Source organism: Mustela nivalis, assembly GCF_964662115.1.
Source record: "Mustela nivalis genome assembly, chromosome: 17".
Lineage (NCBI taxonomy): Eukaryota > Metazoa > Chordata > Mammalia > Carnivora > Mustelidae > Mustela > Mustela nivalis.
Window position 1 is genome coordinate 26,589,936 of NC_139036.1, and position 15,128 is coordinate 26,605,063.

The 15,128-nt window shown below is 47.0% G+C and overlaps 1 protein-coding gene across 3 annotated transcripts in view; it reads right to left on the bottom strand.

Moving 5' to 3' along the window:
- Positions 1–295: 295 nt before the first annotated feature.
- Positions 296–15,128, bottom strand: part of AATF (apoptosis antagonizing transcription factor) — a 96,979-nt gene continuing 82,146 nt past the window's right edge. For 2 of the 3 annotated variants that reach the window (XM_082708407.1, XM_082708406.1), the window contains one exon: positions 296–640. In XM_082708407.1, the coding sequence (XP_082564533.1) occupies positions 577–640 (64 nt within the window). In that variant the 3' untranslated portion in view covers positions 296–576. Of the gene's footprint in view, positions 641–7,342; positions 7,474–15,128 lie in introns of all 3 variants that reach the window. The other variant, XM_082708408.1, reaches the window with a different exon arrangement.

A 15,128-nucleotide genomic window follows, 5' to 3' on the forward strand; every position in this document is an offset into this window, starting at 1 on the left:
GAAATGATAAAGAAGTCAGGGAGCTGTATTTGTGACACACAGGCGAATGCCTCCAAGTAACAGAGTCTCCTGGGCACAGTTCATCGGTTTCTGGGGATTCCCTGCTCCTCGGAGCAGTGAGCCATCGCCAAACATGACCTGCCCAGTAAGCGGCATCCTGGCTTCCACGAACTTTGTATCGTGAGAGGAGGCCATGTGACTGGAAAGAAAGTGAAAACCGTCCTCCACAAAGCTGTCCCTCCACCAGAGCTCTCAAGCCGACTGACTCCGTGCTAAGACATCATGTGCATGGCCATGGCCGTAACAACACGGTTTATTTGTGATGGTGAACGAGCGTGGGGCACGGGTCCCCCCAGCAAACTGAAGCACAGGGGACATGCACACTTGACTCCAGGCTTCCTGGGTCTTATTAGGCACGTGCTCTAAATCCCCCACATGCCCAGGACTTCCCAACTAGCCCAAAGTCATGGGCTGATGGCTTCCCGTGTTTGCGGCTGGCAAGCTGGTGCACGGTGTATCTGCCTGTCTGTGTGTCCGGTCCCTGCCTCGGGCCTGTAGCAAGAGTGGCGGGTGCGGTCAGTCCCTTTGGCCTTCGTCAGGAGGGTGGAGCTGCCCAAAAAGAGATCGATACAACTCAGTCCTAGAAGACAAACAAAACAAATTGGTAAATACACTGGTTCCCTTTTCAAGGTTCAGCAAGAACTGAGAAGCCAGGAAATGTCCCCTTGGTTTCTTCAATGGCCAACACGGCCTTGTAATTAAAAATGCATCCCACAACCCTTACTCACAAATACAAAGGAAGGTAAAACGCAGAAGCAGCCAATCAAATAGTAAAATATGTAAATAGTCCGGTGTGGCTGGATACCTGTCTCCAGGGAATGAGTTTTCTATAAGTTTGCCCTTTACAGACAGGCTCTTCAAGTAAGAAAACAAGATTGAATATTTTAATAGGATGTATGAGACTGCCGCACGACGAGGAGGATTCAATCAGACATGGGATGTAGGGGGATATGATTTAGTTTTCATACATTTTCTTGGACTTGGCAGTACTTGAAAAACAATGAAAATGACCTGGCAACAAGATTCCAATTACTATCACATGTGCAGCTGTTTGGTGGTGGAACTAAGGTTCTCCCCCACTCCCCTGGCCCCTTTTATCTATTTTCAATCTAATAAATAATTCGATTGGCTAGTTTATTTCTAGAGCTGGACTTCGAAATTCAGAAAATGATAGTATGCCAGCGTCTTGGGTCTTTGAAAATAAAGTCTCCTTTCCAACCTCTGTTTCTGCTGTCAAGTGACACATACACACACACACGCAACAACCCACCCAGCCCACGTTCTCTGTCAAGGCCTGGAAATATCAAAAGAGGTGGGCTGGGGTCTCTTCTGCCCTGGTCATGGGAGCACCCAAACACGGTCCCGCGCGCAGAGAGCGCAGATTCCCCCTGCGGAGATGTGAGGAGGGTGGCGAGCCACGGAGGAAACAGGGCCAGCCAAGGCAGGTGACCCACAGCTGCCCCTGCAGGAAGGTCGCACCACTAACCCCCACAGAGGGAGGCCAGGCACACACAGCTATGGTCGAGGGCCAGCCAGGGAATGACCCCACAAGAAAGCTGTTTTATACTTTCAAGAGCTCACCCTAAAAGACAGCCTGACATGCTGGCTAAGAGAATAGGCTTATAAAAGTGCCCTCATTACTCGAGAGCCATCTTCAGCAAATCTGACTTTCCAAACAGAACAAAACACCAAACCACCACCCTTCAAACAGCTATTTCGGGTTAACAAGGCTGCAACACAAAAACTTCTCAGTCTATGTATGAAGTCATCCTGCGAGGGTGGTATGTGGAAACAGAGGTACCATCTTGAGGAAGTCCAGCAATAAAAGAAGCATATTAAGACTTCTAGAAAAGGAAAAATCTTAAAGAAACCGCAGTTGCCCAGAATGCAGCCTGACCCTTTCCTGCTGGGGACCACAAAGCAGGCAAAGAAGTGCAGGTGCGCAAATAGCAGATTTCCAGGATGATCACAGAGATTTTACCCAAGAATTTGCCAGCAGCTGCCCCTGAGCTGTGGACCAGATCTGTGGCCCAGAGACAAGGGAGGCTTCCAAATCACCAGCTCCATCACCCGGAGGACAGCTGGGCCTAGCGCGAGCTTCCCGGGATCTCACGGTGGCCTATTTGCCCATAAGCACAAGTCTCTCTGGTCATTTCCACACACAATGAAACAGCACGGAGGGGAGAGCGGCCGGGACAAGAAGGACAGTCTGGCTTTAGGGCTGCGTGGGCTGGTGAGGGCCCCGCTCGCCAGCCCGGCCCCCGTCATTACTGCCACCAAGGGCCTCCACTCAGTGCCCGGCCCCGCGCCAGTTACCGGCCGCAGCAGGGTTCATGTGTCAGGAGCGCCGAGTGAAATGCTGAAACCCATGTTTTGATAGAACATCATTTCACACTCAGGTGGACAAAGCTGACAAACATATGCAGCTGTTCATGGCAAAGCAACCTGGAAGGCTGAGGGGTCTGGATCTTTTAAAACAGTTTGAGAGAGACACACACACACACACACACACACAAACACTAAGAGGAAGGGATGATTCCAATCTAAGACCTCCAATGTCACTGCAGCTCTGGGTCTTCCTCAGTGACCGGCTCTACCCCCACAGCATCTTCAACTCCCCTGCTCCCACCTAGCCCCCCCCATTCTAGCCTCACCATCGCTGGCCAAGAGTAAGGTGACAGCCTCCAGCTGATGTTCCCGTTCCCCCCTCGCCCTGCTGTTTCTTAGCCCCAACGGGACACCACACACCCCCCAAAATCACCTATAGGATGAAGACCCCCAGCACCAACTGGTCTGCTCTGTGCGGCTCCAGCACATGGTTCCCTGCAGAGGCTCTTTGCAGTGGCCTGTGGGGCGGGCAGGGGGACAACGCGGCCACAGCCCGGGCCCCGAATCTGTCTGCCCACCTCCTGCAAGAGTTCTACAACACCACTACAGCAGCCCCCTCACACACACGGTTTTTCTCAATAAATTTACTAGTCACAAAGGACATAATTATCAGAGTCTTGTGAATACTAACTTCTGGAATAAAACTCGCTCATTTCTTCTGTAAAGCACCCGATAGCGATGTTCGCGCCATCCTGACTTGATACCGATCATCGTTCATTTAAATAACATATAAACATACTCTTCTACTTGGCAATTTTACAGCTTTCTTTCCTTTCTTAAACTTGTATTTCCATTTGATTTCTCCCTACAGATTTTTGTCCTAATTGTTTTATGCTTGAAAGTCTTTTATTGATCACCCTATTACACTTCTTGGCCACAAAAAATAAGTATGCAAATTGAAACACTTTTTATGAAATTTCAGAAGTTAAAAATATTTTCATTTCTTGACACCGTAAGGCTTTAAGTAATTAAAAAAATACTTCTGGATTGTCATTATTACACAATTATTATCTGGATACAACAGACATATACAACAACAGTTAAATAAAATGTATTATAATTTTGGTGAAAATTTATTACGGTAACTGTATAAAACATTGCTGGAACTGCACGTCTTCATAATATGGACGGGGCCAGTCATGCACTCATGGTGAACAGTATTTATCTCCAGAATGAAAGAACGCTCAGCATCCAGGCTTTTCTGTTGGTTTTTGCAGACGCAAGTGCAGAGAAACTTCATCACATGGACAAGCAGACGGGGACAGGGAGTTTTGTGACAGCAACGTCCCCCAATTCTTTTGATTCCTTCTGAATTATCTGCCCCCCAACATCACATAGTGATCTACCACCAAAAACTGTTTTAATGATGTGCCAGCTGACAGCTCAATTAGGTTGTCTTGCAGCTTTGTCGGGAAATAAAGCCCTGGAACCCTTGGAGCCACAGGGCCTTGTCACCTGGTGCCGGTGCCCTCTGTTCTCAATTCCCGCCCGCCTCAGTGCTGTGAGGCACGCCCCCGCTCGGTGCCTGGGTGGGAACCCTTCAAGTCAGAGAGAGAGGGGCACGGCGGGTTGCTCAGTGGGTGGGGGGCGCTGTGAGAGGGGAGACTGGAGACCCCGGTCTAGGTGCCTTCTCCAGCCGCCCCACTCTTACCCTGAGTAGGGTAAGAGCACACAGCTGGGAACTGATTCCCAAAAAATGTGTATGTCCCTTCCCCTCGGGGAGTCTCTGCACACCCCAGCGTGAAGACTCAGGGCCCGAAGCACAGCGTCCCCTCCCCCAACACGCACACACGCATGTGACATGGTGTCAGTGCTGAGGGAAAGGGAAAGGCATTTTCACAGAAAAGGAGCCTGTCCACATCCTTTCCCCATCCCGAGGAAAACAAAACTAAAAAACAAACTGGGTGACAAAAAGGCACCAGGGGACAGAGGGCTGGACTGCCTTCTGCCACTCGGAACATCTCCCCCCGCACCATCCTTCCTAACCGGGATTTAGCCATGCAGAGAAGCTCAACTATCAATCCTTCAGGTTAACCTTGTCTCCATCTGATTTTCTAGGGTAAGTGTATAGTTTAATACTTGAGGTCCCCTTAAGGCTATGCATAATGAACTTAGTTTAAAAAAAAAAAAAAAGCGTAATTCCTGCTCCCTATCACTTCAAGAATCAAGATTTGAATCACTGAGCTGAAACACCTCCCCCCGGGTTACCCTTCCCCCACACTCCCGGCCTCACTGGCCAGTGGGAATGTCCACTGTGGAAAATGTATTAATGTCCGTATCATGCAGGAGAATAACCTACGGAGTAATTAACAAGACTTGGACCTAAGGTAGAAGGTCGATAGCAGGGGCCCTTCCTTGAATTAAAATTTAACTTACCCTTTATTGCAACCTACAAAAGCAAGTAATGAGCACTAACATTTTTATTTCTTTTAAACTGTCATTTAGGCTGTAGAGGGGATAATTACCTATCTCTAGTGTAGTAAGGTTTTATAACCCTTAGTGAGGCATTTTCTAATTTAATATTTTTACTATATTATCATAAAACCTGTTTCTGGAAAAAAAATGATCATGGATTAGCAGCCATTTTCCATAAAGACAGAATGTGTGTGTGTGTGTGTGTTAGAATTTGGCTTATTTATGACCTTATTTTTCTGAAGAGACTCAAAGTATGGCAGCAGAGGGGGTCACAGAGTGCAGTCACTGGGGCGGAGGGCGAGTTTGGAGCAGCCCAGTGAGGTGGGGACAGGCAGCGCCCAAGGGAGACTGCAGCCCCAAGTGTGTCCCCCCCCCCCCCCCCCCCCCCCCGCTCCTTTCAGTTCTTCCTGTGCTCCTCCCACTGACTGTGACAGAAGCAAGAGTCGTCCCTGCTGCTGTCGGGGCAGTCGGCGCAAAGCAGCCTATCACACCTGTACAGGATCTGTGCGGCCTTTCAACTCGCCAGGTCAGGGGCCTGCAGCACCCAGGGCCAGGAGGCGCACTATGTTGTCCCCAGACCCCAAAGCTGCGGAGCCAGCCCCGAGCTCTATCCACCTGTCCCCATGGCCAGAGGCAGGCAGAGAGCAAAGCACAGGGCACTCTCCGAGCTAGTGCTGCAGTCGGGGCTGTGAGCCGGGCCTCCGAACGGGCTGCTGGAGACCACAGTGCTGCTCTCCAGATTAGACTCACACACGTCATTTGACCTTGACTAATCTGAAATTGTTCGTTTGTTGCTTCATGGTGTGTGGGGGGGGGCTCTTCCTGCGTACCCAGACACATCCCAGAGTGCGTTGTGGCCCTTCCTCCTTGCACCGGCCCCGTCCTCACACAGCCCGTGCCCCCACCCCTCGCCTGGCACTGGCTCCCTGCGTGGCCATGGGAGAACCACAGGATGCAGGAGCACACAAGAGAGCTTCCTCCCACCTTGGAATCCGCACGAACCCAAATCCTTAGGGGTCAGTGCAGGAAGCACAGGAACAGCAACTCCCATGGACCGGCAGGGGCTCGGGTGACAGACACCTGCACTGGAGAGTCACTGGTGATGCTACCGCCGCCAGCCTTCCCTCACCTTTGTGTTCTGGGAAGAGCTGACCTCCTAGAGCCGCGGAGGCTGACAAACATGATGAAGGGGAGCCCCCACCTCACACCAGCCCCCTGAAGGCCCCACATGAGCCTCATCTGGTTCTGGGGCAGCCGGCAAGGCCCAAGTGAGAGGAGAAGCGCCTGCTGAACTGGCCTGACGCTGAGGCTCACCGGCCCTCCGGAGCCCAGACACAGACCCCATGGACCGCTCGTCCCGTAGCCACGCTTCAATGATTGGAGGCCCTCTGAGAACCAGATCTGTTCCGAACCAGATCTGTTCCTCACGAGGTGCAGAGAGCCCCTTCCTTCCCGCTGAGACAAAGCCGGGAGAGGCCCCAAAGCTCAGGTCCTTGCGCCCTCCCTGCCCAGCACAGCCCTGCTGGTCCAGAGTGGGCAGGATGGGGCTCCCTCCCCGCACTGCCCTCGGCGCACACTTCCCCTGCCCTCACAGGGCTTCGGCTCTCCCTGATGGGGACCCAACAAGACATCTTGCCAATTCTCGCTAGACACACACCACTGACCCCAAACAAAGGGACCCTCCGGAGCCTGACCCTCTGAACGCTTTGTGGTCAGCTCCTCAAAACATGAGACACAAGATGGTACCTTCCTTTAATCTTTCATTCCCTCTGCTTTCTCTGACCCAGAGCCATTCTACCCTGTATCAGTGACTTTACAGGTGAGACAAAGGTGCTTGAGAAATGCTTCTGTGACTTAGCAGGGGAAATATACCAATCCACATGGCAAGCAACTGCCCTGTGCTCTTTGGGGGCTGAGGCAGAGGGTAAACCCTAACCCGTCCCAGGAACAACATCAGAGGCAGGGACATGTGCTAGAACCTGTCTCCAAGACTGGACTGTTAGGGATGCAAGCCAAGGGAAGAGATACATGCAGCTCTTAGGACAACATAGAGGATATGACAGTGGAAAATTTAGGATTCCTGAAGGTAGCCAAGAGGTCAGCACTTAACTCTTACTTGCTCTCCTCCCAACATCCCCTGGCAACAATAAGTGGATCACAGGCTCCTTTCCTGAAATCTCATCACAATTCCATACCAACCCCGCCCCCACATACACGGCCCTCCCCTTGCACCCAAGAAATGAGGTAAAAAGGAAAGAAACCAGCCTTCTCTTACCTAGGACTTATTTCTTAACAGATCAAGTTAGAGCAAAGTAGACAGGACTCGAAGGATGCCCACATCCGTGGCTAATTACCTAATCTGGAGACAAGGCAAGTCTCTAAGCAGCTGCCCGAATCCGCCACGAGGTGGCAGTACACGACCCAGTTCTAAGGCCTCGGCCAGTGGCTTGGCTTCCAGCAAACTGCACCCGTAAATTACCTAGTGTGTCTGCTCTCATCACCATCTTCCCCGTGCTTGAAGGAGACTCTAGAAGGTCTGCTCCAATTCGCTCTTTTGGTCGGGTCAGAACTAGATCCTTCAAACCTCTGCAAATGCTTTTAGCTCTGCAGCTTTAAATTACAGATGGTGACATGTGGCCTCTGGCCTGTCTCCTAAAGATCAGACAGACTGGAGATTTATAAATGTTCAGAAAAGTGGGTTGAGGGCCCAAACAAAGGAACTGAAAGGCTCGGGAAAGTAAGGAAAGGGAAGAAGGCCAGGAGAGATGGCACGAGGGCCGAATCTACACAGGGTTCCTCGCTCAGACTCCTTCCTGGTTCCCAAGTCAGCTACACTCAACTTTGCTCAAACAAAGGAATACAAATACTTGAAACTTCTGTCATCCCTACCGCCAGCTTTAAGTCTTTCAAATTTTTCTAAAGAAAAATAATTTACCTTGGTGGACTAGCATTAAAAGGGTTGGTGGTGGCCAGGGATGGGAGACGACACTGGCACTGTAGACAAAAGGGATGTGGCCTCCCTTCCTGTGCATTAATATTCCATATTCCTGGGATGATTTCCACTTTCACAGTTTGACTGTTTTATAACAGATTTGATGCGAGAGAAGACAAATGGCCTCGCTCAGGAAAGACGACAAATCATCTCACCGCTTTTAGCAGGGTTTTCTCTTTATTTTTATTTATTTTTATTCTGTGGCTGGGCTGCAGAGCTCTCTGCCTTGCTGGAGATGTTTAATATTAACGTCAGGCCCCCGCGATCCCGGCAATAGAGTTGGCCGGTGTTGTGTTTACGGTTTTGTGACTGCTGGCTTCAGGAAGATGAAGCTCCTTGTTCAAACAGCAGCCCCTCTCACAGCTCCTGTTAAAAGCCCGGGGATGCTTCACTGCTTAGACGTGAATCACTTCCTCCAACCGCACTGAAGGGGAGACTGACACGCGAGTTACATTTGTGTCCCTATCAAGGCTGCTGCCCTGCGACCCAGTGCCTGGGGGGGCAGCATGTGCTTCATCTCTCAGCTCCAGTTGAAATCCTAATTTTGGGAGTCAGAACACATGGAAATTAGTGAAGATGTTTACTGGCAATCCACAGTTTCGGCAAGGGTTTCTATGACTCCTGGTGATCAGCAGGAGAACTTGTTTAACTAGAAAAGCCCCGTACAACTCCCAACAAAAAGAGTGTGACCAGGGAGCACACAAAGGCCAGGCGCCAACCCTGAAGGAGGGGTATAAGGTACCAGTGGGCCCTCAGGGCCAGGCTCCTAGCTGCTGACCCCCAAGTCCTGACACTCTCTGCCCTGGGGTGCAAGGATGTTGTGCTCTCCTTTGCTCCTCCTCCCTCTTTGTCTTTTTCATATTCCTCCTGGACGGGAGTGTAGACCATCTTCTAGCTTCTGTTCTCTGCCCTCCTCTCTGGCCTCTCCCACCGTCCCCTGGCAATCTCATCAATGCCCTCAGCTCTAACAAGCACCATGGCTGGGCTCTGACGCCCTCACCTAGGCACTGTGCCCTCTGGCCCTGTAAGGCTATGCTGGCTGTCACCTAAACCACCACCCATTAATAATGACAGCAAAGTCTTCATCATTCACTGTCCCACACTTAGGTGCTTAATGTCAGGTACCTCCGAGTTACAGGTATCCATACCCCATCTTCTGATTCAAAAATAAAATACACCCTGAGATGGAGCTCTGGCTTGAACAGTTTACTTGTATTAGTTGATAAAATGAAAGCAGATACCCTCCATCTGTCAATCTTTTTTAGGTTCTAGTAGGATCCTTCAAAGAATTACTTCTTCCTCTTCTTTGTAAATGGGAAATTTGGGTAAAAAAAAAAAAAAAAAAAAAAAAAAGGTTTGTCCCAGACATCTGCCACGTCAGCTTTCCCTAGGAGCAGTAACCAGGACCCTGCAGACGCCTCTGGGTGTCTGCAACAGGGCATCTCCCCCAAGCTGGGTCACCAGCCAGTCACCAAAGCCAGCAGTTTGATGACCTTGGCCAGCGAGAAGACTGGTTTTAGAAAGCCTAACTGCTAAGTGCAAAATGATAGTTTGTATCTCTGCCCCAGGCAGCTGGTGGGATCTGTTCTGTTGCATAGCTGTGCCTCCCCAGTAGGCCTGGGAGGTAGGCGAGGAGGCGGAGTGCTGCCAAGTGCGTGTAGGAGAAAATGTGTATCGATTTCTTCTTTCTTATAAAGGAGCACAAAGCGCTGAAGGCTGAAGAACAATCGTGCGTGAGTCTCTGCAGCATCTCACATTCCACGTGAGACAAAAGCCCAGCCCCCACCAGGGTGAGAAGCAGAAAGGGGAACCACAGGGAGCGGCAGTCTCCTGGGTGTCAGCGGCAGCCATGCTGTCCAGGTCCACTGCTGGGACTCCAAACACCTCAGGCTACTAAGCCTCCCCTGCCTCTGATCAAGTAATTTCCCTCACTGGGCTGATGCTGCCTCATCTATATTGGAGAAGAAAGAGCCTTCAGTCTTATTTACCTTTTAAGTGGAGGTGCCCAGAGGGTAAAAGAGTTAATGTTTATAAAGTGTTCTGCTCCCCAGAGGGAGACAATGGATAAAACACAAGGTGTGGTTATGGCTCATTCAAGACCTCATTTCCAGGGTAGTTAGTAATAGCTTCCCATTACAGATGCTGCTCATCCCAGCACCTTGAACTCAAACTACAATGAGGCAATGCCCTTTATCTAAATATCCTTTTCTGGTTTGACACTTACTATCCACACTAAAAATAACAAAGGTAACCAGGGACTGTTACACCTTGCTAATGCACGTCCAGAATTCATTCTACACTGTTTTCTTCTTAAACCACACGAATCCCGAATCCCGAGAGCAGTCCGAAAAACCAATCTAAGCTGTAACTGGTCATCGCAGAGCCCTGTCTACAGTCTCCTTGTTTCCGTAGTAACTAATAATTAGTAGGCAGGCCACCAGAAAACAGACCCAGTGTAGATCCCACAGCCAACATGGACAGGAGGAAACCTCCTATGGAATACAAAGTTCATGGTGTGTGTTCTTGGAAGTGATAGAAATTCAAGAGTGTTTGTGAAAGATCTTTTCCCAAGGTTCATCCTCCATAAAAATGACCTCAAAAACTCTCTACGTAAAGGGTTGGAAACAGGAAGTCCCAGAGCTAGACTCCTCATTTCTGGGGCTCTTCCAACATGCCCAAGGGCTAAGAACAAAATATGGAACTGGCGCTTGAGGGGTGCCGTGTTTCGGTTTGGAGAGGGAACCCATAGCTAACTAGGGGCACGACCAGGCAGCGAGCACAGTATGCGATCTGGACAGGTACACGGTGCTAGGGGAGCTGGGGAAAGGTTATTAGCGGAGTTGGAGGATTTGGAGATTTCGGTAAGAGAGGCAAAAACGTTTGTTCATTTGTCTTATAGGACTGTTTGCAAAAACAGTCTTACCAGCAAACTGTAAATAGACTTATAAGCTGAAAGCCTTTAAAGACATTTCAGACAGAAGACTTACAGCCAACTTTTTTCAGGTTTGCACAGAAATGGGTATGTTTGTGCTGAAGGCAAAGGGATGATACAGTATTTACCCATGTGTCAACATACATTTTCTTTATTTAGATTTTTGAACAGATTACATTTAAAATAGTCCTCAGAAACAAAAAAATTTTAAAGAACATTTTGTCCTCGAGACTCTCATGAACAAGGACTATTTTGGCTTCGTAAAGAAGGAGACAAAGTCACAGAGGAAACCCTCCTCTGCATCATGCCATCTGAGAGCCAGGGCAAAATTCTCTATCTTCGAGAGCCTGACATCAGCTGGACATTATACGGTTTTGCAAATAATACTCGTGCTACCAAATTGTTATACAATAAGGCAAGATAGAACTAGAATAAAAATAAATTATTCCAAATGTATGAGCATTAAACTCTGATACAAAGCCAAATATGGGATTACAGTAAACATATACACACTACTTTGACTTACAAGTTAAATGTTCTTTTTTTTCCCCCCTAAAGTTTACTTATTTAAGTGATCTCTACACCCAATGTGGGGCTCAAACTCATGACCTGGAGAATAAGAGTCACATGCTCTCTAACTGAGCCAGCCAGGGGCCCCATAAGTTTAGTGTTCTAGTGAGAAGAAAACCCCCATCAATGCTTCTGTGGGCTGTAATAAATAATAGCATTAATGGAGAACAAATAAAGTAGGGGTTCAGGGAAGTGTGAGCCCCCCAGCTCAGTATGAAATGGGGAATCTCCCAGGAAAGGCTGGTGTTGTCAAGGACTATGAACATCCCAACAGGCAGGGACCAAGGTGGGGAAGGGGTGAGGAGACAGCGGGTTAAGTAAGCAGAATGAAGAGAGGAGAGTACAAGGAGAGGCTGGGGGGTAGGTGTTGTGGGGCCAGCACAAGGGTGCATACTGAAACATGAGGAGGGGACAAAGGGAGCAAAGCCTTGAGGCGCAGGGTCGAGAGTACTGGTTCAATTCTATAGACAATGAGGACTAGCATGCTTGAAGCGGTGTTCTAGGAAGGTCTTACATGGCAAGACACACACACCTGATTAGATCAGACTGGGTGGTTAAGAGACTGTTGGTGCAACAGTCCAAGTGGGGAGTATAAAAAATAGTTTGACTCAAAAAGAGAGACAGTCAGTACAGACCATTGAACATATATTAACAGGCAAGCAAAATGGGAAAAAATCTTCAAAAAATATGAACCATAACACATAACCATAACAAAAAAATTCATACAAATTGCAAAGCAAAACTAAAACCCAAAAGAAAAATAATGAAATGATAAAGCAGAAATATGAATGATTAAAAAATACATGGACTCTTCAAGTTTACTATTGTATGAGAAAATAATCATTAGATACTTAGTTCAGTGCCTAACACAGCGTAGGTCAGTAAAGTGTCTGTCAGTTGTTATCAACTTACAAAAAAGTAAGTAACTTTTAGCACATCAAAACAGAAAATACTTTTGAAACATAACCCTCCATATTACTAAAGGTGTAATGACAAGCCTCAGCTGGCAAGGGAGCAGAGGCATGTAAATTAGTACAACTGATCGAGAATCATGAGAAAGTTACACCCCTGACCCGAGAACTGCCCTTCTAAGAATCTATTCTAAAGACACAGCAAGACTTAAAATATAGATTTCTGTACAAATATGTTCACTGCAGTATTACTTAAACAGAAACGACCTAAATGTCCAACAGTATTTCATAACTGGATATTATAAAGTTATTATAATAGCTTTAAAAAACTTAATGGTGTTAAAATGCTTATAACATAAAGTTAACCAGGAAAAGGGATTCAAACATATATATATATAAATAGATATAGACCTTTATAAAACACATACACACAAAAATTCTGCAAGAAAACAAAGTATTAACATTCAATCTCAACAGCACATAACAGATGAATTTTTCTTTGTCCTTTCGGTATTTTCTAAATTTCCTTCCATATGCATGTATTGTTTTTATTACAGGAAAAAAAAGAAGATACTGTCTCTAAGGGAAGGTGACAAGTACCCGAATATGGCAGAGGGAGAACTGTAAGGGCAAGCTACCTGAATACTCTAACTTGGGTTTCAAAGCTGCCTATAAAGTTTAGGGTCTTTGTAATCAGATGAACGGTGTAAGCATAAGAGCAGGTCCGGAAGTTCAGTGATTCATACTAAGATGTGAATGACTTGTTAGGCAACCCCCAGCCTTTTAAAAAGCTTCTCTATTTTAAAAGAAGAAAAGGAAAAGAAAAAATTGTTTTAATCCAAATGAGTCTTTCTTGCCCACCCCCAAAACAAATTTTTAATTAACAAAATGTTCTTATATGTATATTGAAGATGGGGAGAAGGAGTTTCCCTCTGGCACATCATTCTAGACATTTCTAAAAGCTTGCTGATGCTTTGGAAACAGCAGCAGGTTTGAATTCACATTCCCAAATGCACAGACCAGCTCCATTAGTTACTTGCTATTTAACTTGGGCCAGTTACTTAATTGCTCTATGCCTCAGTATGTTATTCTTTTTCTTTTTCTTTTTTTTTTTTTAAGATTTTATTTATTTATTTGACAGAGATCACAAGTAGGCAGAGAGGCAGGCAGAGAGAGGAGGAAGCAGGCTCCCTGCCAAGCAGAGAGTCCGATGCGGGGCTTGATCCCAGGACCCTGAGCTCATGACCTGAGCAGAAGGCAGAGGCTTAACCCACTGGAGCCCCCCGAGGCGCGCCTATGCCCTAGTATTCTTATCATAAAAGGAAGATAATATCAACCACTTCAGTGGTTTAAGGATTATGAAAAAGGTACATGAAGGGTACAGGATAGCAGACTTAGGGTGGATAACTCAGAGCAAAGGATGAAGGCACTTAGAAACAGAAATGGTCTACATATCATAGCAACCTTACGTTGGCTCAGTGATCATTGTGGGAAATGCAGGACCTAATCTAAATTAAGGTAAAAAACATTTAGCTATTGCCTACCCACTTGCAGGATATTTAGCTGTGATTAATACATTATTCTATGATACTGTATTTTAAAAGGCAGTAATAATAAAATGCCAGAACTTAAAAAAAGTAAAGTCCTTAAGAGAAATATTTACATCCACTTTAAAGAATGTGAAAGATCCTTTTGCGGGGGGGGGGGGGGGGAGATTCACAATCCGTTGAAGAAATGATAGGAATTTAACCGAAATGAGAACTTTAGTCAAGAAGCCCCATTTTGAGGAAAGATTTATCTGTTCAGCATCTACAGTCTCCTTCTAGAAGATGTGCTTTTATCACTCTACATCCTGCTTGGAACCAAGGCTTCAATTTAAGAATGCAAATTCACCAGAATTGTGTAAGACCGAACAGCAGCAAATCAGGAAAAACAGAAGAAACAATCACAGTTTCCAATCCAGTTTTAACACTCTGGCCCACGTCTCAGCTTTGAACTTGAGAATGTTTCCTTTGTCCTTTCTGACATTACTGGAGGAGGAGGAAGGCCCCATGCTTCCTATCTCTGTGCTGGACGCCATCTTTAATGATGATATATGGGGGTCCTTTCCCCTCAGCACTGCTGGGGGGTCAAACACGGGATGCCGCCCGCCTGAGTATCAACAAGCGAATTATAAACTGTGTCAATCCGAGTTAATGCAAAGCTGTAATCCTCTTTAACAAGAGATCAAATCACTGCTGTGAGTTATGTTCATTCTGTAATCTGATAAGGAAGAGAGGGAACCTCTAATAAAAGAGTAATGGGAGCCTTTAATGACGCCGGTAAAAGGCAGCACCAGTGAAAATATTGCTCTCCTTCCTGCTGATTAGATCAATGTTGCATATTTGCCCAGACTTGTTTCACCTGTCAGAATGACCTGTGTCTTTTTAGGAGATAAGAAGGCTCAGAGAAAGCATCTGTATCTTAACCATTCTAGCTTGCAAGTTTTTAAACCAACGACAAATGCTCTGTGGCGGGTACTTCTGGGATTATTAGCTGATGTGCTATTAGCTGATGTGCTCTCAAATGCCGAGCAACTACACCAGAATACTTCACCATGATGCGGTGCACACCTCTATTAAACAAAGGAGTAAAGGAGGCAAATGGAGTCGAAAACAGCCTAAGTTAACCTCTGGATTACCAACTGGGGGAAAATTTGATTATCATCAGGAGAGTGGCAGAATGTGCCCATATTTAGGGTGTAGACCCACACACAAAAATGGCAAGCCGAAGATAAATTGCCTGCACGAATTCTATTATACCAAGGCACCTCAAGAACAACATGGCAGTGATGTTGACAAAGCACTTTACAAGGCTGGAT